The 26,354-nt window shown below is 33.3% G+C and overlaps 3 protein-coding genes across 3 annotated transcripts; 1 reads left to right on the top strand and 2 right to left on the bottom strand.

Annotated features, from left to right (window-relative positions):
• Nucleotides 1–204: 204 nt before the first annotated feature.
• On the top strand, nucleotides 205–23,808 carry LOC123673457 (alpha-tocopherol transfer protein-like). Its single transcript, XM_045607944.1, has 7 exons — nucleotides 205–388; nucleotides 18,633–18,864; nucleotides 19,021–19,180; nucleotides 19,239–19,300; nucleotides 21,395–21,588; nucleotides 22,578–22,694; nucleotides 22,752–23,808. The coding sequence occupies exons 2-7, from the start codon at nucleotides 18,636–18,638 to the stop codon at nucleotides 23,013–23,015; spliced, it is 1,026 nt and encodes a 341-aa protein (XP_045463900.1). The 5' UTR covers nucleotides 205–388; nucleotides 18,633–18,635; the 3' UTR covers nucleotides 23,016–23,808.
• On the bottom strand, nucleotides 14,125–14,628 carry LOC123672460. The gene has a single exon (XM_045606555.1). The coding sequence runs from the start codon at nucleotides 14,626–14,628 to the stop codon at nucleotides 14,125–14,127; it is 504 nt and encodes a 167-aa protein (XP_045462511.1).
• On the bottom strand, nucleotides 23,523–24,530 carry LOC123673458 (peptidoglycan-recognition protein 1-like). The gene is made up of 2 exons (XM_045607947.1): nucleotides 24,170–24,530; nucleotides 23,523–23,815 (listed from the first exon to the last, which is right to left on the bottom strand). Exons 1-2 carry the CDS (start codon nucleotides 24,321–24,323, stop codon nucleotides 23,631–23,633), a joined length of 339 nt encoding a protein of 112 aa, XP_045463903.1. The 5' UTR covers nucleotides 24,324–24,530; the 3' UTR covers nucleotides 23,523–23,630.
• Nucleotides 24,531–26,354: the final 1,824 nt, after the last annotated feature.

Below are 26,354 nucleotides of genomic sequence, written 5' to 3'. Positions count from 1 at the left end.
CGTTAATAAGGAGAAAATAGTGGAAAGTAGGGCATCTTCCGATTCTGTAACAAATTAATCACCAGGAAACAAACCAAATAAAATATAATACCCATTAAAATAAATGCGGTATTGGCAAATGGTAAACATAATTCTAAAATATTATTGTTTAATTTGTCGCATCGCATGAGAGGACCTTGTATTCTTAACAACAATCAGCCGGCATGTCCCTTTCCACCTACCCAACGGTGATTTCACTAGAGACGTAGGGGAACGATGGGAAAAGAGCTTTATTAAAGTGATAAAGACCTCGTCTACTCGGTACTGTATGTCCATGGCGTGATCCTGATCTTCGACAGTGTCATTCGTGAAGTGAAGTGCTTTATCTTATTTCAGCCTAACACATTTGGTGAGTTTTCTATGCTTAATAACAGTTGAAGTCCAGTCAATTTGTGCTCACCTCTCGGAGAAAATTTTAGCGAAGTTGGATTTCTTCGATTTTATGTTTTTTGCAGTGTTGAATCCGGATCTGAGGGTTTGTCATGAAAATTTCCTGACGAAACACTGAAAAAATTCCAAAAAAAAAAAATGAAAAATGTCATTTGTTGGCGGTTTTTCCCATCTAACTCGAAAAATATAATTTTTTATATAATTCAATAGTTTAAACTCATCTGAATTGTACTGAAAATAGAGAAAATTGAATAGAAGACTTGCCATTAATAATAAATTGAAGTTTTGGAGTGGAAAATGGTTTTTCTAGAGATAGATAAAATACTCCAATTTTCAACTATCTATGTATATTAACTATATTGAGCCAGAACGGTTCATCGGACAGAAATATATTGGAGAAATTTGTAGGGAAATTTTATTTACTTTGTTTTTGTATAGATGGCCATTCAGGAAAAATTGATAATTGACGAATTATATGTAAAAAACCGCCCAAAAATGAATTTTTTTACCTTTTTTGCATTTTTTCAATGTTCCGTCACGTGATTGCCTTTGCCTACCCTCTAGTGACTGCCATGGGAATAATACGTTTCCAAATAATCTATAGATGAGTAGATATAATATGAGAAAATCACTAACAGTAAGACAGGAATGGTCGGATTCAATTTTGTCCGTCCGGACATATGTAAATATGATAAATATGGAACGGAAAAATCTAGCTAGATCTTTGCAATTTTCATGGTGGGTTGGAATATTTAATGGTGCGGTTCAGTTCGTTAATGTGCGATGAGGGATTATGTAAATATGGCCGTTCGAAATATTGGAAAAAGAAATTGATGAAGAATATCAGAGAAAAAAACTCAATATTACAATAGAACATACCTTATCGATATCATTTTCTTCGTGTACCTATATTGGGTGAGTATTTGACTTGTACCTACATATATTTATATCGAAGATTGCTGAGGTCAAAAGAAACACTTTTTTGATAGGACATTTTATGTTCGGAAAAGATTGATCACATTAATAAAAAACTATATTCCGAAAATTATTTCCTTCGATTTCATTTCGTTTGCGAGATCTAACTAAAAATTACATTTTTTATAGATATTCAACAGCCTGCATCTTTTCAACCGAGCCAAATCGGAAAAAATCGTAAAGGAATAATGTGTTTCCTTTGATCTCTAGAATCTTCGGTTGGAATATATGTACGAGTCAAAGACTTAACCTGTATACAAGGTGTTAGTGGTTGATTCTACATGAAAAAATAATAACAGCTTGCTTTACGACTTTTGTTCGCAAAAGCTTCGTATTCCAAGATACGGAGTGTTAATGTTCATTCATTGATTTCAATTTTTTGAAAAGAAAAAATGCTACGCCACTGAGCAATTTCAAACTAAAAATAATTTTCAAATTGCTCGTTCTATTTGTAACGAAAAAAATCTTGTCTTTATAAAAAAATAAAGCATTTTAACTTCAATACATCATTGAGAACTACATATTTAATAAAACATGAAATATTGAAGAAATGGAAAATTCCACTCAAGATGTTTTATTTTTTTGCATGAAAACGGCGCTTCATAGGAAGACTGAAAGATTATTTGTCATAAATCGAACGAGGGGTTGCGCACATGTCAATGATGAACATAAAATTCCTAATTGCATGACAATAAATGCCCAATGAATTATGTCTTGAAACCCACCAAATTTAATTAATTTATCGCGTCTGGTTTCGGACCAATAAATAAATACTTAGTCAGTTGAAAAAAAGCATAAGATATTTTTTTGACTGATTGAACGAGAAACTCGAAAATGATTTTTAGTTTGAAATATCTGAGTGGCGTAACATTTTTTTTTTTAATTGGGAGCAATAAATAAACTTTAACACCTCTTATCTTGGAATATCAAGCATTTGCGAAAGAAATATAGGGATCTATAATTGATTTTTCATGCAAAATTACCCCTTGAAGTTCATTGCATTTATTCAATAACACATTGTATAAAATAACAATTTCAAGATCCATGCAAAATTCCAAGGTGATCAGAAAATTCACGCAGAATATCGAGAATATAATATTTCCCTATCAACAGATGAGACTAGTATTTAATAGATTCAATCCATATCTGATGGAAATTCATATTGATTTGATAAAAATAAACATAAACACTTTTAATTTCCACAGGTTTTTAATTAATTCGGTTATATTGGTTACATTAAAATAAAAAGTATTGATAAATAAGTCGGTGAATCAATTGTCGAATTACATAATTAAAAACCTGTAGAAATTAAAAGTTTTTATATTCATTTTTATCAAATAGATGTGACTAGGTTGAAATTTAGTTAGGATATTTTCAATAAATCGAATGTTTATACCGAATTTAGATAAAATAACCGTCAATAATGACTTCACAACTTGTATATTTTTGGTGAAAATATGTTGTAAATTGAGGAGGTGATTTCTCAATTAACAAAAAAGTCTAGTTATTCTTTAAAGAAATCGCCTCCTTTTCGAAGCCACAGCCCTTCAAAGATAGGGACTAATTTCTATGTTTAATTTCTTTTCTTGATAATGTTGGTCACAAAATACTATAGATCATCACCACTGATAATTTCCTTATAATTTTTATGAATTGTTTCGTCAATTCTAAGGGGTACAAATTGACAATCACATTTCATATTTTCATTCGATTTTTCTTGTATTGAACTGAGAAAGAAATAGTTAAATTCTACTACAAGTGCACAAGGCACAGACGTTCTATATTATACTATATTAATACAAGTCCGAAACTCAAAAACCAGTCCCGCACTAGGACCAACATTAGAATGAACCTTTTGTACAAATATTAGACTTTATTTTTCCTATTTGGGTGAAATTTAATTCAATCTAATGATTTTTTTCTTCATTTATATTCATCAATGACTTTCGTATTAAAAAATGTAGGTTGGCAAACAAAATTTCAAATCTCTGCTTGAGGGTTGACAGAAGATAAACGGTGGTGATCATATAAAATAAAAAAGTATCTGAAATCCGTTGAGAATTAAATATTTAAATTTAAAATGTCTCTTGAATTTTTTCCCGAAACTGAGTTTTGATGAAAACATTTTTGATGTTTATAAGTTTCATAAAAATAATACCTGAGCAAATAAGTGAATAAAAGTTTCAGAAATTGAAGCACGTCATTTCTTGACTGAAAAAGTTTGTTAGAGCCATAAAATATTTTTGAATTCTCTACCCTTAGTGAATTACATCACTATAAAATGCGAAAATCGGGTATTTCGTTTATTTATAATCAAGACATTAAATTATGATTATGTTATGACCTTTGGAAATTATTTTTTGGCATCAAATGATTCCACATTTAACTTCCTATCATATTTGTCGTGAGATTTTTCTGATGAAGGTAGTTTGGACTAGGGGCGGATCCAGGCGATGTTTGAGGAGGGGGCCATGGAAAGTAACGGATCATATACGTTAGCAAAATAGCGGAAATTTTTGTTGGTACCTACTGGGTCAAGTGTTTTTTTATAGATAGATGGATTTTAGTAAATCATATCATATTCATTTTCCAAAATTTTTGTAGGGCAAAAACAAGTTCAAAAAATTTCACATATTTCATAAATATATGTAAATTTATTCCATAAAAAAACTCCTGGCGCCTGACGTCGCAAATGATCCACTTTTCAACACCAGTTACCAAGCGTTTCAAAAATTGGGCGATCTTGTTGCGATTCTGCAGTGATTCGCTGTGGAAATTCGGTCCATGCGGTTTTTGCGTTAACTCGAGGGGTACGCATACATCTAACATCTTCTTGATATTAGCGTTATGCAAATAGTATTCCAGACGGTTTATTGCACACTCTTAAGCTCTTGAGCAATCGAATCAGGACTCGACAATGTCCATGATTTTATCGATATTTTCGACAATTGGCCTTCCAGTACGTGGTCCATCTTTGAGAAATTACCGGAACGTAATTGACGAATCCAACATTGCACGTGATTGGCTATTACAGTATCAGGCCCATAAACACTATTTACATTTTCAGCTGCCTGGCTTGTATTTTTGGCTTTATCTAAGAAGAACTATAAAATATAGCGTATTTTCTTTTTGCTTGTGTCCATCTTTATAGTGTGCTCAAACTTAACTGAGTTAACTCATCACAGAATGTTTTTGTAGAGTGAAATCTCATCTTTCTAACGCCATAAAGTGGAACCCGATCGGACTTGTACAACGCGAGATACAGATAACTAAAGCATCTATTGAAAAATAATGGATTTCTTTTTACAACTCCTATTAAATAAAAACATATGATCAAATATTAAAAATTTAATAACAAATTCTGGTCTCCTATTTTTTGACTAGCGTATCTTTGGATAATATTTTCAACATTCAGACTGCTGTCAATGGTCCTGTGTATATGCATTTATGCCAATCCATTCAACCTGTCTTCAACCATTCTAGATCATATCCAACCTTTAACCCCAAGAATATATTTCGATAATTCAGGATATATTTTATATTTATAAGGTCCGCGAGGGGGGACTATGGCCCCTATGGCCTAATGAATATTAGAAATACATATAAACGTTTGGAACAATTTAAGTTTTTTCAATCAAGTCCGTGATGTAGATTTTCAGAAATATTAACTTCAGAGATATATTCTGAGCGAGGAGAAATGATAATTTTATCAGTAGGGAATGTGTTATTGAATTTAATAACGCGAGTATTCATCAAAACTGATTTGTCTGCATGATTAATTATTACATTGTGGTCTTCGGAAAAGTCTGAGCCTAGCAGTCCATCATAATCAGATTGAATTTTATTTGCATTGATGAAATTCAGTTGTCGAATGATAAGTAAACAATAGTGGTCCCAAAGTTTTCAATTGGCATATGCGGATTGATACCGTTTACAAGAATAATCTCTCCTATATTGATATAAGTTTCTTCAGGATTAAATGCTGAATGTTTAACGATAAAGCATGCAGCTCCAGTGTAGATAGAAAAAGTCATATGAGATTTTGATGCATTTTTTACCATAAATGAAGGAGTATACAATTGATTTGGAGGAACGATATTATGAACAAAAGATTGAAAGGAACTGCCGGTAAAATTAATTGATCGGTTTCCTGGGCATTCATCAGGTCCGGCATTTTCAAGTTTAAATGATTGAATTGTTTTGATTTCGCTTAAAGCAATCATTCATCAAATGTTCCGGATTCTTACCATAATTTCAGAATTTGAAATTCATTTGGATTGAGATTATGATTTTTAGAAGGGGTATGAGATATAAATTGGTAAAGGGGATCTTGATTTACATAATTCGGTCTTTGATTAGAGTTAAAATTCCTTGAATTAGACATATTATTTCGTGTATAATTAGAGTTGATATTTCCTTGATTACATTCATGACGAAAAAACTAGTTTGATTAAAATTTCTTTGATTAAAGTGTGAACTACTTTGAAAATTATGATTCATCTGAACTATTTTTGATTTTGTGAAATAATGAGTTTTTCTTTCTGTAGAGCTATTGAACACGCTTCATTCAAATCACTAATGTTACGTGCCCTTAACATTTGGCTTCTTTCAGGTTTATAATGAATTATGAATCTATGAAGTGCAGTTTGTTGAATTGCTTTTTCAATCCTGGAATTTCTTTATCTGAAACAGTATTTAAAATGAACTTAACCGGAAATAGAACTGAACTCAACGGAAAAACAGCTGAACTCAACCGGAAATAGAGCTGAACTTAACGGGAAATACAGCTGAACTGAATTAATGACTGAATTGTTATAGGGGTTGCCAACAATATACAGGGTGGTCCAGATTTAAGTGTAATAACTTTGCTATCAGATAGAGCAACTCTTTTGATGAAAAAAAGGTTCATATAAATATATGTCTTAACAAGCTTCGTTTTCGAGATACAGGGTATTAAAATTTCGAAATCTGCCAATTCATCCAGTGCGATGATCTTTTTTCTATTTAAAATCGACACCTCTCTCTTTTTTTTTGAAAACATTATTTCATTTCTGAAAACGACAGAGCTTCACAAAAAAAATGGCCTGAATTTTTTCCATATATTTAACCATTTTTGAGATAATCGTGTACAAAGCAAACACTATCCACGAAAATCTAAAAATATTTGTAATTTTCAAATTTCCTCATTGGTGATAAATGAAAGTACAAAATTGATGTAGTGTATTATAACGCTTTCAGATAGCATTTAATTGAATATTCCAGAAAGAAAATTTATCAGTCACTCAAACAATAAAAAATATTCACAAACATTTTTATTGTTTGAGTGTCTGTTTCTTACAACTCGGACCCCGACTGATATCTATACATAGATCCATTTTAAATGGACCCACAATTAAACTATGTATTTGGTGATCTCTGATCTACAATATGGGGGATATGGCAATGATGATGCCTGTCATATAAAGCCTTTTTGGACTAGTCTTGGGTGGCTCTACAGGTTACAGGTTCACAAATTTAATACCCTGTAGACTGTAGATATAAATGCACGGAAGATTTATAAGCAATTCTTCTTCGAATAAATAAACATATTAGTCATACATTATTTACATTCTTCAAATTATTTGTACTATTCCAGATACCTACGTGATTATTTCAACGCTCACATCAAACCAGCTTGTTTGAAAACATTCAAATGACGAAGAACCATCAACAAAACAAGTCATCTGATTAGAATTTGATTAGGCGTACAACATTATTTTCGCCGTTTTTTCCCAAAATTCGAAGCTTTATTGAAAAAAAACTGGTTATACATTTATGATTCAAAGTATTGTTCATCGCTGATCAGCCAGGTCGTGTGCCATTGATCGAAACAAGTGATTGTCCGAGGGACCAACGTCTGGAGAATACGGTGGATGGGGTAGGACTTCCCATTTCAACGTTTCTAAGTATGTCTTGATCACTTTTGCAACATGGGGTCGAGCATTCTCATGCTGTAAAATCACTTTATCTTGTCTCTCGTTGTGTTGCGGTCATTTGTCTTTCAATGGTCGGTTCAAACGCATTGATTACGTTCGATAACTCAAAATACACTACGCCGAGCTGGTCCCACCAAATACTTAGCAACCGTGAATATTCGGTTTGGCCGTCGACGTGGAAGCATGGTCGGGATATCCCTATGATTTTCAGCGCTTGGGATCATCGTAATGAATCAATTTTTCGTCTCCAGTCACAATGCGATGCAGAACTCTTTCGGTCTTTGCCTTGCAATCTGCTGTTCATAAGTAAACAAGCAAACTCTCGGCTTCAACTCGTACGGCACTAAATTTCCTTGTTTTGAATCATTCCCATGACTTTTAGACGTTTTGAAATGGCTTGTTGCGTCACCCCCAATGATCCTGCCAATTCTGTTTGCGTTTGACACGAGTCTTGATCAAGTAATGCCTCCAATTCTGCATCTTCGAAATCCTTCTCTCTTCCACCGCCATGCTGGTCTTCGACGTCATAATCACCGTTCTTGATGCGTTGAAACCACTCTGGGCTTGTTCTTTCACTAATAACGGCCTCACCAAAGCTATTTGAGATCATTCGATGAGCCTCGGCCGCAGATTTCTTCATATTAAAGCAGAAAATTAAAACCTCTCGCAAATGATGAGAATTTGGCTAGTAAGATGACAGGTTTAATCGAAAATAACTTTATGATGCAGACCCAAATCGACTGATATTTCGATGGCGTTATGTTTAAAAATACCTAAGCTTATTGTATGACATCTACGATCTGTTTATTTTGACTTCCACTTACCGCTACAGCCATCTATTGCGAAACGGCGGAATCAAAGTTGTACACCTTTATATGGGGCAAAGACTATTAATAGAAAAATAAAGGTATGATTTGAATAATTTCGTTTTGATTGAATCGCTAGAATTAAAAACAATAGAGTATCGAAAAAAAAATCAGGAAAGCATTGAAGTGTAGGTACCAGGGGTTTTTAACAGCTCATTCATTCATGCGCCAAGCCCCCTTGGAGAACACAACTATATGAAGATAGTTATGTGGTCTCTGATGGCGCATGAATGAATGAAACCCCAGAATTTCCTGACTTCTCTACAGTACCTTCCTCACTTCCCGAAAACTTGGATCGAGCAAATTCAAATTTTTTCTTCCTAAGAAATTGTTGCAGTCCTTTCATTGATAACAATAGAAAATAAAGGTCTCTTCTATGACGAAGAGGGCATTCACGTGTCACATAGATTAAATCCATTCAGCATATATTCGTCGTATAATAACAATACATGTCTCTTGAACTTGACACAACAAAATAATAACACTTTCTCCTACAATTTGTTGTGCAATAAATACAGCGGTATTCACTCTTGGCATGAGGAAGTTCCTGTACACGATAATTGTGACAAATTGGCATAATGAGATTTGAGCATAGAAGTTTTGCATTCAATAAACATGAAATCAGTGACACACAAATGTTAAAGAGATCACTGGTTTCTTGAATATTGGAAATCTTAATTAGAAAGAAAATTGGATTTATGCATGTCGAAAAGTGATCATTTTTGGTGTATTACTTTCGTAGCTAATATTTCCTGGGCCGAGGCACGTGAGCAACAGTGGCGTAACCATGTTACTGTTTAGGGGGGCTAATGGATAAAAACCTCTCATATTAAAAAAGTAATTTATGAATATATTTCCAATAGACAGAGGAAATTATAAAAACATATAATATATAAACAGCGGCAAAATCAGGACCAAATCTCAACGAAGTTTGCAGTTCATTTTCTCCTGAACCCTTTGACTCATTAAGTATATCAATTTAATTTTTGAATTGTAGCTTGATTCCTCTGGAATATAACTGTTTAGATACCGTCCTTATATAGGTACTCAAAAAGTAAGCTTTCATTCAGAACACCCTGTAGAGTGAATCGCTGATAGAATGTTTACGAATACTTAGAACATATACTTTTGATTCTGAACATTTCATATTTTCCCTAATAGCGATATTTCAATTCAGAGAAAATAAAGCACTTCAGCATCATATTGATACTGGAATTCATAATAAAAATAAAGAGGGTTATACGTTAAGGAATGAAATTTGATTGTATTGAGATGAAAAAGTACATTGTATCAATGAAATCAAGTTGAAATAATTGCCATTCTTCAATAAAATGAAATTTTTTTTCTCAGTGAAACCATTCAAAGTGCTGTAATTCCTCTCAAAATCAGAATATCGATATTACTAAGTGAAGGAAATCTTCAGAAAAAAAGACGAGATCTGAGTGTTCATGAACTTTTTCGACTGTCAACGATTAACTACACAGGGTGTTCTGAATAATAGCCTATTTTTCATCCTCTTTGTTTTCATCCCTGTATGTAACGAAAAACGAAATAACTAAGGAAAGCGTCTGAACAGTTATGTTCATGAGTAATAAAGCTATACATGTGAAGAAATTATATTCCTATGATATAATTATAAAAAAATTGCTTAAATATGCCGAAGGATTCAAGAGAAAATTAATAATAAACTTCATGAGATTTTGCCTATCCCTCTAATTATACTTCCAGTCAACAATATCTGCTCAACATGTAAATATTTGGAGAAAGATATTTTTTCCAATTATCATATTAATAATTATTAAAACAAACAACATTCTACATATGCAAAAACACATTTCCAAAATAAATAAATATACAAGGTAAAAATAACTTATCATAAAAATTACATAATTCAACATAACACAACTAAAATAGTGAAAACAAGTAGTGAAAATTCCGGATATAACAGAAAAAAATAGTCAGAAAACGTGCCGTATAAATAGACTTGGTATAAATGTGTTAACTCCAAATTTTTAATCACAGATATTCGCATAGTTTTGTTTAGGATGAACTGAAACGATTTAATCTTGGTTGAAAGTTGATTCGGCTCTAAAACTATGAATATTTCAACAAGGCTTGGAGGGTGATTACCACATTTATCAGCCCCCTCTCCTAATTCATTAATTTGTAATTTTGAATGCACAATTTTATTTGTTAATAATCATTATCTAATATTAAAATTAGTAATCGTAAAATTGATAGCTACCGTGAACAAATTTGTATAGTAACCAGAAGGAGATGTATAAAAAATCACCAATATTTCCCACTAAAGTCAGAGAAATAGGCAAGCAAAACATATTCGAAATAGTTTTTAGTGCGTAAGTTGTTATTACATATCAATGAGATTAAGAAGTAGTTTTACTGATATGAGGATGCAAATTGATGCAGAGGAGTATAGTATATTGACTCATCAAAATAATAGTTGAAGTGTCATGAATAGGTAGAGAGCAGAGTCCTTCGGTCATTTTATATAGATTTTATATTAGTCAGAAATTGCTATTCACGCAATGACAATTTCAATATCTATAGATAATTTTTTGTATATTTAATATTTTTATCGGAATTGAACTACTTTTATTTATTTTTTGGGTCGGAATTATTATTCCGAAAATAAATAAAAGTAGTTCAATTACGACACGGGCGTAGCCAGGTTTCGGGGGGGATTTTACATATTATAAAAAAAATATTATGTTTTTCTTTTTAAATATATCAACTTTAAAAGAGCCAACCCATTCAGTCTATTTTCACTAGTTTTATTCTTCAAGTATGTTTTGAGAAAAAAAGCATTTTCGAAATCACTTTTTGAAATTTAGTTTATTTCTTTACATCGATTCCTATAAATATATTCAGGAAAAAAATACCGTCGTAATATTTATACAACAGAGTACTCAAATTCAAATTTATGAGTAGAAAGTTTATATGCAAAAAACCGGTAAAAAATGATAGTTATCACCTTTTTTGCATTTTTTTCAATGTTTTATCATGAAATTTTGGTGGCAAACTTCAGATTCGAATTCTGTACCCCAGAAACAGAGATAATAAATCGAAGAAATTAAAACTATCCCATCAACTGAGTTTTAGCAGAGATAGATATAATACGCCAATTTTGAACTATCGTTTGAGCCAGGTTTTTCGGACAAAAAACTTTATGGAAGAAAACGTCAGAAGATTAAATTTTTTTTCTATTTTTTTTTAATATTCCGTCACAGAATTTCGGTGCTAAACCTCAGATTCGGATTCAGAACCCAAAAAAATAAAGGGTGTTTTTTTCAGAGCTATAGAACTTTAAATTGCAATAAAACAACGATGGATTATTCGATTGATATGAATTTGATTTATCCGCAAGATAATCTTGTGGCATTACATTTTAAATATGATTTCTGGCATATGACCGACAAGGCTGGCTCGGATGTAGTCCAATCTGGACGTCCAATTTTCGATGACTTTTTCCAACATTTGTGGCCGTATATCGGCAATAACACGGCGAATGTTGTCTTCCAAATGGTCAAGGGTTTGTGGCTTATCCGCATAGACCAATGACTTTACATAGCTCCACAGAAAGTAGTCTAGCGGTGTTAAATCACAAGATCTTGGAGGCCAATTGGTCCAAAACGTGAAATTAGGCGGTCACCAAACGTGTCTTCCAATAAATCGATTGTGGCACGAGCTGTGTGACATGTTGCGCCGTCTTGTTGGAACCACAGCTCCTGGACATCATGGTTGTTCAATTCAGGAATGAAAAAGTTAGTAATCATGGCTCTATACCGATCACCATTGACTGTAACGTTCTGGCCATCATCGTTTTTGAAGAAGTACGGACCAATAATTCCACCAGCCCATAAAGCGCACCAAACAGTCAGTTTTTCCGGATGTAACGGTGTTTCGACATACACTTGAGGATTAGCTTCACTCCAAATGCGGCAGTTTTGTTTGTTGACGTAGCCATTCAACCAAAAGTGCGCTTCATCGCTAATGGACGTAGAGCGCGATACGTATTCCGCACAGAACCATTATTTTCGAAATAAAATTGCACTATTTTCAAGCGTTGTTCAGGCGTGAGTCTATTCATGATGAATTGCCAAACCAAACTGAGAATAAATCACTTGACAGCTGTTAAATCTGTCGCCATCTTGAACAGTAATGCCAACTTAAAGTTATATACCTCGAAAAAAAACACCCGTTACATACGATCGAAAAAATCAAACTAACCCATAACTTTCCTTTGAGGGGCACATGTGAGCACAAATTGACTTGATTACGTAGAGGTAATTTAATTCAAATTTCACATTACAAATTAATTGAACTGAGAGTGATAGCTTCATTCACTTTTTACAAATTCCATTAAAAAATATTTTCGAGATTTTGAAAAAAAAAAAAGTTTTTTTGACATCTTTAACATTTCGGGGGGGGGTTTGAACCCCCAAAACCCCCCCTCTGGCTACGCCTGTGAATTACGATAAAAATATTAAATATACAAAAAAAAATTCGCCTATTGGCAAATGAGAAAATCATGCGTTTTTTCGAAATACACATAATATTTGGATGATATTATATTCAAAATCCTCTGAAGTATCAGTAAATGGTACGTAAATTATCGAAATTATACAACATGTTAATTGACTGTTCCTTTATAATGAACAATTAAATTATAGGGAATATCAAAGAAATTGTAGGAACGTGAGTGATTTTTATCATTTCCAGTATTTCAAAAATTTCTCCTCGAAAAAATAATACTGAAGTAAACAACACGAATATTACATAACTGATATTCGCACGAATCTGCTCAAATAATTTCGAATAACTGAGGAATCACAGAAAACTGCTGTCATTAAGAGTGATGATCGATGGTTATGGAAATATTTCACTTTCTAAAATTATTGTTGGTAGAATGTACAATTAGATCTATGATGTAATGTATCCTGATGTAGTTGGGGAGACTTCTTCCATGTGTTCCTTTGTTAAGAGGTTATTGTTGTCGGAAAAATTTGAATAAGCTGATGAATTCTAGTATAAAACTAAATTATTTGATAAGTAAATCATTTCAAAATAATTATTGGGCGTAACTTTCTCTAACTTAAATCATATCGTAGGTAGGTGTTTACTTATTGAATTATTAGAGGATCTACAGCAGTTTTGAATGTATTTTATAATTTCATACTTATCCTATACAAATTTATCGCTCATCATGAAATGCTCTTGAATTCGCTGACAAAGTACACTTAGGTTAAATGGCAAATTAAAGGAATTATATAGACGATTTACGATACATCATACAGATTACTCCTCATTCCTCGATTTATGTGGGCAGTTCCAAAAGATTAATTTTCATCAAAAACAAAAGAAGACTCGTCCTATAATATCAATTTAGCAATATGAATGATTGCAATATTTGCTCAAAACTATTGTTTATTCTGAAATTTAAATATTATGTTATGGTTATTCATGAAAAATCAGTTAGTATAAAACTGCAATTGGCTATACATACAATAGGCTATCCAGTTTGACCTTTGTCCATTTCTCATTTCTCGTTTTCACCTGTATATTGGCGATCATTGTAGTCTGTTTCTAGGTGAAATATTTTAGTATAAACTTTTATCCGTCTCACAATCCAGCATCTACAATGAATTTCCTTCAATTTTCATATTCCAAACCAAATTTTTTTATTTACTTGAAAAGCTCATCATATCATCCATACCAACAGACACACATAATGCAAGTATACAAAAACATCGAATTTCGGATATCAATCTGGAAATACCTACCGTTGATATTTCTCCTAACTCTTCTTCTTCTTCTTCTTCATACGTTAGGACAAAGTCCTGTGTTTTCTACAATATTCCTCATTCCTGGGATGCAGAGGTCCAACTTTCATACCAGCGCTTTGGTGGTCTCCCTGGAAGTCTTGCGGTGTTAGGCCTTTTCGTTTTTGCTATTTTGGGCAGTCGGTTATCAGGCATCCTATCCACATGGTCTCTCCAATTTCTGCGCCTTATCCTTGCCCATCTCACTACATCTTGTATCCCGCAGATATCTCTGATCTCTTCATTTCTCTTATGGTCGAGTAATGAATAGCCTGCTATATGTCTCAACACTCTCATCTCAGTTGTTCTTAGTTGTCTCTTGGTTTCGGCATTTTCGGCTCTTGTTTCAATACCATACGTCATGATTGGCCTAACACAAGTCTTGTATATTCTGACCTTGCTAGATAGGCTCATATATTTGTTCCTCCATATTATGTCGCGCAAGTATCCCGATATCAACGAGGCTTTCGTAATTTGGCTGTTCACCTCCTCTTTCAGATTTCTTGTACTTGTTATATTGGAACCAAGGTATGTGTATGACATAACCTGCTCTATGCTTTTGTTATATACCGCTAGCTTGCATCTTCTTGGTTCCCTGGATATAGATCTCCTAACTCGAGAGAGAAAAAAATGAGAAAATATTTAGTAACTTCTACAATTTTTATATTCTATATTTTTATTTAAAACTCTAAATGAAGTTCTTTTTTTATTCAATACTGTTATTATATCAAAAATTTTGATTTACGATTATAAGAGTTGCTATTTCTTTGAAAAATCATACAATTTTTCTTCAAATATAATATTTTTGTATGAAAAAGTAGGTACATCCCCTTAAGGTCTGGAACGGAATAGGAAGATGGAAGTAAAATTATAAAATATACAGGTGTGCATGTTGTACATAGAATGGCCTCATTCCAGAGAATGATGTCCTAGATGATTGAATTTCTGGAATAGAAATGGAAGGCAAAAAAATACTCAAATCCCTGGAGACAACCGTCTGGAATGCAGACGGCATTACCAACAAGAAAGACGAGTTCGAGGACATCTATAACAGGCATGAAATGGATGTAGCCCTGGTGATGTAAACCGACCTCGAACCTTGCCTGCCTCTCTCTTATACTCCGCAACTACCAGACCTATCGTAGGGACCAGATTGACGAGAGAAAAGGTGGAACAGCCATTTTGATCAAGAAGTTCATTGCTCACTCGGAAATAGATCTACCCGATCTTGAGCATTTGGAAGACAACGCTATTACTCTGTACACCAACTCCGGTGATATAAGACTGATTGCCGCTTTTAACAGACCAGGTCGAAAACTACTCAAAGAGTACTTGAGGCGCTTTTTCGATCCCAGATCTCCGACAATGATGGTTGAACGCCAAGCATCCTGCATGGCATAGCAGAATCACCAATACTAGTGGAAAAACTCTGAATGATTTTGCAGACAACACCCAAGAAATCGTTATACAAGGTGTCCAAAAAGGGTATCGGGTATTTGTAACTTCGATAAAACAAAAACTAGTTACAAAATGAAAAAAAAAATTATTGTTAATTATTACAGTATAAAGTGGAAAATTATTTGGAAAAGATTATGTTATCCAAATGGTGACCGTTGCGCTGCTGGCACTCTTCTAATCGGGAACGAAAATTGGCGATCACACGCTGAAACATAGCTTTCGATATTGCTGCCATTTCTGACCTTATGTTTTGCTTTAATTGGGTCAAATTCATTGGATTATTCTCATACACCTTTCTTTTAATGTACCCCCATACAAAATAGTCAAGTGGACTAAGGTTGGGGCTTCTGGGAGGCCAGTTGATGTTACCCCTACGCGCAATGGGAATAATTCTTTTACAGGCACCATTGCTTGATTTGTTGTATGGCGAGTGGCCCCATCTTGTTGAAACCACGTTTTTGAATTATAACCTTGAAATTCCAGTAACTCTGGACCCAAAAAGTTTCGCAACATATCGCAATAATGGTCACTATTTACATTGTGTTGTTGGCCTCGTCGATTTTCATGAAAATAAGGACCGTTTCTTCGAGGCGGATAGAACGAGGGCGTTCAAATTCTTGAATTTTTATCGTCGCACCTGTATTTTCGAACATTCGGATCCATTTTCTAATGGAGTCATCACTTGGTGCATGGCGTGTACGATATTCCTCACGATATAAACATTGAGAAGCTACTATTGAATAACCGTTGCGATAATACTCTCGTACGCAAAAAACGCGATGCGTTCCTGGGTACTGCTCCATCGTCACTGAAACTCCAAAAAATTGCGGACATCACGATCCCCTTCACAATCCCCCCCGTCACTCATTCTTAAATTCAGCGACAAAACAAATACCCGATACCCTTTTTGGACACCTTGTAGATGCACCGAATGAGCCAACTCACTACAGGCCGATAGGTCACCCGGATGTATTGGACATCGCACAGTTTGAAAACATCCCATTAGTACATCGGATCACAGCCTTATCAGAGCTGAGTTCCGATAATAATCCTCTTTTGGTTCATCTTGGGGATGAATTCGATTGAAGATCCGCCGAAAACCAAGTCATGGACAGATTGGCAGGTTTTCAAGGACCAGATGACGACAAATATGGGTCTGATTAAAATCATATAGGACTCCAAGGAACTGGACTCAGCCTGAGTACAAATTCTTGTTGAAGCGTCCAATGAATGACGTTTTGAAAACATCAAAACGTCATTGCCTAGTCAGAAGAACTCGGTCCCAGAGGATTTCAAGGAGTTTATCAAGGAGAAGCACAAAGCGAGGCGTAGAGCTCAGAATACACTCAGCCCTGAGGACCGTCGAGTATTCAATCAGCTCAACGCTAGAGTCATATAGGCTCTCAGAAAGGCCCGAAATGATAGTTGGGAAAAGAAACTAATCTATATTTCCAAAGATGACAACAGTGTGTGGCGAATAGCCAAAGCACTGAGCTCAGACAGGAAACCAATCCCACCGATTAACGGTCTACAAGGAATGGTATATAGTCCAAAAAAAAGACTAAAGCTTTCGCAGATAACCTTGAAAACCAATGCAGCCCTAATTGCAACTATTTTGGAGTTGGACCACATCGAGGACGCCAACCGCAAAGTGAGAAGAGACTTGAAAAAGGAAGCAACGAAAACGATTGGTTTTGCAACCGTTCAGGAAATCCAGAACACTATTATGTCGAGTACAGTGAAAACAGCACAAGGACCGTACGGCATCACTAACTTGACGTTACAAAATACTCCTTCGGAATGGCAGAAAGCCAACGTGGTTTCAATCGACAAGGCCGGAAAAGATGCTAAATTTCCGCAGAACTACCGTTCGATCAGTCTTCTCTCGTGCATAGGGAAGATTACAGAAGCGGTCATGTTGATAAGATTGAAGACAATAACGGAAGAAGAGAAGATCATGCAGTTGAAACAGTTCGGTTTTTAAAGACAACACTCCACTGTGCAACAAGTGCTCTGGGACAAATCACGGATGGATATAACCGCAAACAAGTTGCAGGGGTTGTGTTCTTGGATGTGGCCAAACAGTTCAATAAAGTATGGCACAAAGAACTGCTATACAAAATGCTTGCGGCCGATTTTCCGCTCTCCATGGTCCAACTCTTAGTCTCTTACCTGCATTCTAGTAAGTTTAGAGCCAGATTTGGCAGCAGAATTTCAGCAGCGGAAGCGTTGCAACCGCTACTTTGCAAAAGCAGCAAAATGTCTCTTTCCAACAAGCTTCTTCTCTATAAGTCCACCATTCGGCCGGTCAAATCCTACGCATGCCCGACTTGGAGATATGCCGCAAAGATCCATCTGTAGATACTTCAAGTAGTACAGAATACGTAATACGATCCTGAGATGAGCCGTGAATGCAGCATGGTTTGTAACTGGAATTACATTCCATTGGAGTTTTTACAGGATTACTGTTTATCATATTAAATTCATTCAAAATTTGATCAATATAACTATCCTGATTTGAAATGAGAACATTTTTCTCTTTATTATAATCAATTTTCATGCCAAGACAATCTTTGGTGACTCCCACATCTTTTATTGGGAATATCTTACTTAGTGCAAGCCCAGTCCCAGGGGAGGTCAAGGGGGTCATGACCCCTCCAAAAATCGAACCACCTAATACTTAATATGCGTTTCAAGCAGACAATGTACGGAATGGTCCCATAAAAAAACTTGAAGCCTATACGGCGACCCCCCCAATTTAAGGCTAGGACCGCCCTTGAGTCAGTGCATCCGTTAAATTTCTAAAAAATCTTCAGAAAAAATGAAAATCGTCAACTGTAGTTAAAATTTTGAAAATAATTTCTAATTTTTTTGAGAAAAAGACATGGCTCATATCGAGACTTGGTGTATCCCGAACTTTTGCCGATTGTTCAAGTAAGGCTAAGAATTACCTTATTGGTATTCAACACTTTATATACTTTTATTACACAAGAGCTATGAAAATCTTCAGATATTTTCATAAAAACTTCATCTGACATAATATGACTATTTAGAAAAGCTTATATTGAAGCATATATTCTTTATTTCAGTAAATGACTACTACAGCTTCATCTCCAGCCATCAATCCATGGAAAGAACCAAACACAATGACTATTGAGGAGAACACAACCGAAGACTTGTTAGCTACTGGATGTCTTCTTGATGAAAAGTTGAAATCGGCACAAATTCAAATAGGAGAAAATGAAAAGTTGAAGGAACAATGCCTTCATCAATTAAGAGAATGGATTAGTCAAAACAGAGATATTGAATACATTCCAATAGGTTAGTTTCGTTTTTCTCTTAGATCAAAATCGAATTGAAAAAACTAAAATTATGTTATTGGAAACACGCATAGAGTAATAAACATATGTTTATTACTATAAACATATGTTTTTTACTCTGAGGAAACACGTAATGGTATGAAATTGACATTTTCAGATGACAACTTCTTGATAAGGTTCCTGAGATCAAAAAAATACAGTTTGTTCCTGTCTCAACAGATGATCTTGAAATATATGAATTTACGGAAAAAGTTCTCACAATATGCCCCTGATATGGATTTCCAGAAGACTGAAGTGGATGAACTTATAAACACAGGGTGAGAACATGATGCTTTGAAATTTCGATTACACAATATTGAAATATTTTTTCGATAGATTCATCTTTGCCAGTCCTTTCCGTGATTCTGAAGGAAGAAGGGTAATCATTTATAATATTGGTGAGTTGTAACTTAACCTAAGTCAAGTGGGAGCAAACTTTTTTAACGTTTTTTATTGTATTATTTTATGTAACTACTTTTGAAGTTATATTTAAAGGGGTTTCAGTATGACTCAGAATAGGCAAGTGCAGGCTTCGAAAGATTTTCCTGAACAGATCGATCTGATGATCTATAATTTCGTCAATATCTGTAATTTTAAGCCCGAAATCAGTTTTGAATCAATGAAGACGAATTCGTGATCAAATTTGAAAATGTCCCATTACTCCTTTAACTGAACGAAGAAAGCTATTTAATTAATTTTATCAGGGTAGGTTTGAATCTCGACTTCCACGGTTTTTTTCTTTATTTCATAAGTAGCTTTTTGCCTTTTTAGATAGATGAATAAATGGTTTATTCAACGTCATACATTCAAATTACGAATATATCAAAGATCACACAGGCTTATATAGGTATAAGAAATAATATATTACTAGTAGGAGGAGAAATGTCACTTTTTATAGCAAGCCTGTGTTCAATGTAACGTCACTTCTCTTCCACATGGAATATATGTTTTTTTTCGAACGTTTTATTTATTATTTATTTATTTATTTAATTTACGTGTCTCAACACTCATTGAAATTCTTGAAATCTGGAGATCCACATTTGAATTTATATTTACGATCGTTATAATTGATTGATCAATGGAAAATTTGTCTAGTTGGATGTGTTTATTGTATGTTTGAAAAAAAAACTTGCACAGTTTATCCTGAAATATATCACACATATCAAAGAAATATGTAACAATACCAGATCAATTATCACAAGCTCACACAGTCGCACATATACAGAGTGTTTCCAAATAGACGTGAACCTTGGAGGACGATTAGTATGACTCATTTGCTGTCGTTTACTATCAACAACTAAATATTTGAGTTCATGTGATTTCTAAAAAATTTCTAACCTTGCTTTTTAGTAAACTTTTTTAACGTTCAACAAATTTGATTATAATTTTGGATTATTTTCGTGTCCGGATCTAACACCGTAAGAATAGACGAAGCAGGGAGCATGTAGAGAGTATACCGGGTGTAACAGGATGATGGTACACCCCAAGTTTCACCCCAAAAACGATTACGATGAACTTTATTTGCTCATAAAAAACGCAATTTAGTATTTTTGACGGGATTTAAATTTTTCTAGTATTAGACGGGTCAATTGGAATGAATCGGAACCATCATGGCACACTCAAATGGTAAACTAAAAAATTGAATTATAAAAAATTTTGACATTTGAAATGTCACTTATGTGGTATTATTGGATTCAGAAAATTATGCAGATTTCAGAAATATAATAATATACAGGGTGTTCTATTCAAAAATCGAAAGTTGGTATCACTTCCGGCGAAACAGGAAGTGAAAAAAAATCAATTATAGAGCAAAATGTGTCGCTTATTATGTTTATGGGATATCCCAAATTTCAATCTATTACCTTCAAAACTAAAACTAACGGAGATACAGGGGGTGCACCATGATAATGTTACACCCGGTATATCAGGCGGAAAGTAAAAACTGAAGAAATAAAAAAGAGGACAAGTGCTTGAAAAAGGAATGATAGAGGTAATTTCAAACATAATTTATGAATACATTTTTTACTGAAATTTTGAGTTTGCTTCTTTTCCCTTTCAAATCAAAATCTGCTGAAACAAGACTAGTGCCTGCATTTTAAAGAAAACTGATTTTCGGTTATCAATAAATGGGCCTCAATCGAAAGCAAATGAGTGATACTGACACTTCCTTTATGTCTAATTTAGACCACCCTATTTACATATATGCAAGATTACGAATACAGAAAATACGAATGATCAAAGAGGTCGAAGTAAATATCACAGATAGTAAAAGAGATCAACATTTAAATCGTTAGATTTGATTCATCAACCGAATAATATGTTCCCATGATCAATGCATTCGTTATTTTTCTATTAAACACTTTTGGTCTAAGGTGCTTGAATTTTTCTGGAAATTTATTGTACATATTAATTCCCCAGGAGTCACCGAAATGTTGAGTGTTTCTGATAGAAAGAAATACTGAACCATTGTGTAAACTTTGTGTTTATTTTAGGTAAATTTGATCTCCACAAATTCACCAACGTAGATTTTGGAAGGCTTTTTACAATCACCTATGAAGCAGTAATGGAGGATGAGGAAACACAACTACTTGGTGTGAATCACGTGGTTGATTTATCTGGAATGTCTGCAGCTTTCAGCACTCTATTCACTATCACTGAATTTACAAGAATAATTATCTGGGGAGAGGTATTGAAAGATTGAATTCACACAATATTTGTTGACAAAAATATAATTTAAGTAATGTTGAATACTATTATGCATTAAAATATACGAGTTTTTTCGTTATTATGAGAGATTTCTTACTTCTCTTTCATCATAAAATCATTATTTAGTTGAGTACTTTCATGACAGTTTGGTCCAAAAAATGTCTTCATCGATAAGGTTAGAATTATGAAGAATCAGTAGTCGTTAAATTAATTATTATTTCAATGGTCTTTTGGATACATAGGTAGTTCAGAAAAACAGGAAATTTTCTGATATTGTTAATGAGCTAAACTCGCCTATTTTTGACAATTTGTAGATGTTTGTTAAATAAGGACTAATGAATTCCGTAAGTTTAATGAAAGTATAAAAAACCAAAATGAATCCTTCAAAAATTTAGCTAAACTATAACACATACGGTATTTCGGTTCAAATTAAAGACGCATTGGATTGGAATCCGAATAATACTATTAATAATCCTAAGGCAGCCAATTTTTTCAAATTATGATTATTTTTTCTTGAAATTGCATCAATAATTCATTCGTGAAAGGACTAGGCTCTTGAATGTATGAAAAATGGTTACCGGTTAATAACAAATTAATATTACTATTATTTTTGCAGACCCTTATTTATCGTATTTACTAATGAGTTACATAGCAGACGAAAACGTAACTGCTTAGCTGTTTTGCACATATGTACAAAATTATATTTTTGTTATTCGTTGCCAAACGAACCAGAATAACGGTCTACAAAAAAAAATCAAGTTAGATAGTAACTTGGGCTGTTTCCATTATCTATGCTGAATGAAAACAGCCCAAATAACTATCTAACATATAGTCCATCATCAATATCAAGACAACAACTAAACAATACTAACATTTGAAATTAATCGGTAAAAATGTTTCATACCTTCAGGTGCCTGTTCCTTTGTTGAGTGATCAAAACTTTCTTAAATTCATTTGAAATTGTTCTAGCAATCATATCCAATGAGTCATAAGCAGATCAATATGCTGAACGTTCCCACAGCATTGAGGTACATTTACGATTATGCTGTTTCCATGATGAGCAAAAAGCTGATGCAAAGATTCATCGTGAGTTTCGAAAAAAAAATTGTGAACTTCATATGTTAATGGTTAATTGATTTCCAGATCCATACTTCTAAATCTTCCCTTTTGGAGAACGTTGATAAACACTGTCTACCACAAGAGATGGGTGGAGTTATGCCAATGTCAGAAATGATAAAGCTTTGGAAAGAGGAACTGAAGCAAAAGCGAAACAGATTGCTCTCCCTTGAGAAGATTCATTTACTGAGCGATCAAGGAATCATAAGTAGAAAAAATATTGCAGAACACATGAATAATGCAGAATCACAAGGAATCTGTGGAAGCTTTAGAAAGCTTGAAGTTGATTAATCAAAGCTGCATGGGATTCAATTACTTCGTTTTTTCAATTCGTCATAATTGTTTGATTTTCAAATTCATCTTGTGAAACGTAGATCAATCCAAGGAATCTTATTATATTTCATATTCCGATGAAAAACTCATTAATGTATGGTAAGCCTTAGTTGTCTAGCTGTTTTCGTGTATATTCTTGTTATGTTGTTTATCAAAATCGTTAATTTTGATTAATTTTTTTATTTAGTTATAGTGAACTCGAGTAATAATCTAGTTTTAATAATAATTTTCATATTAGAAACATATTGATCTTTTCCAATAGAAATGTCCGATATAGAAACCACAACGTCATCACACTATACGGTTTTTAAGGAAAGTATTTCAATTTGAATGTATTTTTTATTAAGATGAAAATCTTTTATGTTCTTATTTTATTCATTTATAATAATATATAATATTATACTTATTTGAAGTTTTAATTTATTGATCTTTTCTCCCATAGGGCAAATTCCCAAAATAGACAAATAATTAAAAATACATATATTTCGTCATTAAGAATGTAAAAAAATACAATTTGTAAAAGTCATGACACAATATTGATAAAAAATACTCTAAAAAATAAAAAAAAATCAGTCATCGACACTTAGTATTCCAGAATGTAGACTGAATACGATCAGTAATTTCTTTAAGATGCGGACTTTCTTCAGGCCTGGTCAGGACCCGAAAGCAGCGTTTGAGTTTGTGATGTGAGATCGAAAGGTTTATCAAAACGAAAAGCTGTTCTTCAAGGGCAGACACATCTGTTTTGCCAGGGATACCTAAAATATAAGAGAAATCTTTTAATATCATTACGTCACTGGGTGGACAGAAATTGAATTGAAATAATGAAAGAAGACAAATTTTTTATATGACAAGCTACCTAATTCTTCGAGAATATATTACTATTAGATATAAGCTATAACTTTGGAACATTGTTCGATGAATCTATTATGTATTAAAAGTGAGTATCCCAGAACTATTATAGACCGATCAACCATTTCATTGGTGTTTGAATTTCATGGAGGAATTAAAAATGAACTGAAATTGAACACAGTAATTGTTTGATCATGAAAATCACCAACATAAAAGTTTTTGAAAATAGCAATTTATGTGAAGCAAAATTATCAACTTACCCAAAAAGGCAAAAGCCAGAGTTGAGTTATCACTGTAAGGCGATATATCTGGGGCATATTTCCATCCTCTACCTTCGTAAATTCTGGTATCTTCAGCGAGGAGGAAATTATATGGAATATCAGTTTTATTATTTCGTAAACTTTCTTCTTGCATCTTATGTACTTCTTTTGTACAGTTTGGCTGATCATAGCAATTTGGAGTATTAGTGAAGACTAGAATCAATTTTTTGCTTGGTACATTTAGATATTCGTGGTTTTCCACATCAGCTGCATCCCAATTTTCTCTGTCGGCCAATAGAACTACATGAGCTGGTTCAATTTCGCGCTCTGAAGAAAAAAAAAGATATATTCAGTAAAAAGTCAGACTGGACTGTAAATTACAGTATAGTAATATGGTGTATATCAACATGTAAGATGAGTTAATCAAAACAAAAAAAAAACGATTATTATCATACTAAATCCTTGAATTGAACCTAACCATTCTATGCTCGTTGAATGTTAAATTAATCGACGAATTCAATAGGAATTTTTTCTGTTTCTTTAAATTCAAAAAAAGATTGCTAATCACATTTCATAAATCTTCGATTGATGACGAAGGGGAAAAGATTACCCATTGGCCAATAAGTCTGGATAATGTCTCATCTTTCTTCAGACTTGTCCGCCAAAAGTTGTAATTTTAAATTTATGTGGAATTTGGGTCATAATTTTAATGTAAACATTCCGCAGTTGACACAATGAATTATTTATAATCAAATATGAGTATCAAAGGTATCACCACGTGCTGAACAAATCCCTAGACAAAACTATCAAGGAAAACAATAGCACAGTGCGTTTGACGCTATTCTGAATTGTTCTCTAATATAATGCTTTTACTTTCAATAGAATTCGAATTTTCCAAGAGTATTAATTAATTAGGTCAATTTTGATACACGATGCAAATTCTCGAGACTATTCACTCGAAAATGAATTTCATCAATTTACGCGTTTGGTTCGATACATCTTCTGATTTACCTTTCGGGTTAATAATCTAAGATTTTCTCTTAATAGAATAGAGTGCAGTTTTGATGTGCAAAATAAAATTATGAAAAAGTCACAAATTTATTTGAAAAATGAGGCCAGTTCAAGTTCGAAAATGCAATAGGTATACCTATTTGATTTCTCCATTCATATAGTAAATTTTTGTATATAGGTAACAATGTGATCAATTGAAATCAATGCACCTTATATTATTTACGACCGATTTGTCAATAATTTGAAGAAACATGTTATGTTTCTGTCCACTACTATGTTTTTCCTTCGGTTTGATTTGTTATTGAATCTAACTATTTGTATATTAAAGTAAATAAAAGGAATATAAAACTTCTTCGAATTGAAACTCGACATTAACTCTGAAAAGGTGTTGATTTGCTTCAATCTAATATAATAACATTGAAATTCGTCAAATCATAATTCCGTTGATTTGTTTCACAGACTGAATTTGCAGCTTAGTTTTTTGTTAACAGGGTCACATATGTATGACAGTTAAATCAGAAAAAACGAATTTTTCTTAAATAAAAGGGCTTTAAACTTTAATTGAAAGCTAACCGATTTGAATTTGAACAGAATCTGACAAAAATTTTTAGAAGAATCTAACTAATTTTCATTTCTAAATCTGAATCTAGTGATGTAAAGAAAAATTTCTTATTATTGATACTTATTCGATTGAGACCTGAGTTTAAATCGAAAAACGATATTTTTCCAATTTGAAGAAAAAATCATTTTTTGAACCGTGAGAGAAATTCTGCTTATTGAAGAACTCCACAGTTTTTATCACATAATATAACCCAATCCCTTAAGATCTTTTTTGGTCAAGAGTGAAGAGTATAGAATTTTGCGATATTTGGGCAAAATGATAGTTTTGTGGCTTTGGAAATAAAAAATAACTACATACGAACACAAATAAACCTTAATTTACATTAAGTTGAATTTGACGAGGGTTATCATGATTCTATCTGAAGAGCATTATGCTAATCTTAATAATGTCTGCTCAACTAATCAAAACTGTAATAAACAATTAAAGTTTTGTAAAACGCTCTCTTAGCTTAAATCTTCCTTTTTATTCAACTATACCGGTGCTATCACATATAGTTCCACCTCATATTCGTAGACAGGTTGCAGTCAAGAAATCTTGGGATAAATTTCATTT

The sequence above is a fragment of the Harmonia axyridis genome, chromosome 2, assembly GCF_914767665.1.
Source record: "Harmonia axyridis chromosome 2, icHarAxyr1.1, whole genome shotgun sequence".
In the NCBI taxonomy this organism is placed as follows: Eukaryota; Metazoa; Arthropoda; class Insecta; order Coleoptera; family Coccinellidae; genus Harmonia; species Harmonia axyridis.
This window is presented reverse-complemented; position numbering and strand designations above follow the sequence as displayed.

Bases quoted from the DNA above. Each gene is read 5' to 3' on its own strand.
- LOC123673457 (XM_045607944.1), top strand. From the start codon at position 18,636: ATGACTACTACAGCTTCATCTCCAGCCATCAATCCATGGAAAGAACCA. The intron at 21,589-22,577 runs GTATTGAAAGAT...AAATTGTTCTAG, and splicing joins GAATAATTATCTGGGGAGAG to CAATCATATCCAATGAGTCA. The intron at 22,695-22,751 runs GTGAGTTTCGAA...ATTGATTTCCAG, and splicing joins AGCTGATGCAAAGATTCATC to ATCCATACTTCTAAATCTTC.
- LOC123673458 (XM_045607947.1), bottom strand. From the start codon at position 24,323: ATGCAAGAAGAAAGTTTACGAAATAATAAAACTGATATTCCATATAAT. The intron at 23,816-24,169 runs GTAAGTTGATAA...CTTATATTTTAG, and splicing joins TCTGGCTTTTGCCTTTTTGG to GTATCCCTGGCAAAACAGAT.
- LOC123672460 (XM_045606555.1), bottom strand. From the start codon at position 14,628: ATGTCATACACATACCTTGGTTCCAATATAACAAGTACAAGAAATCTG.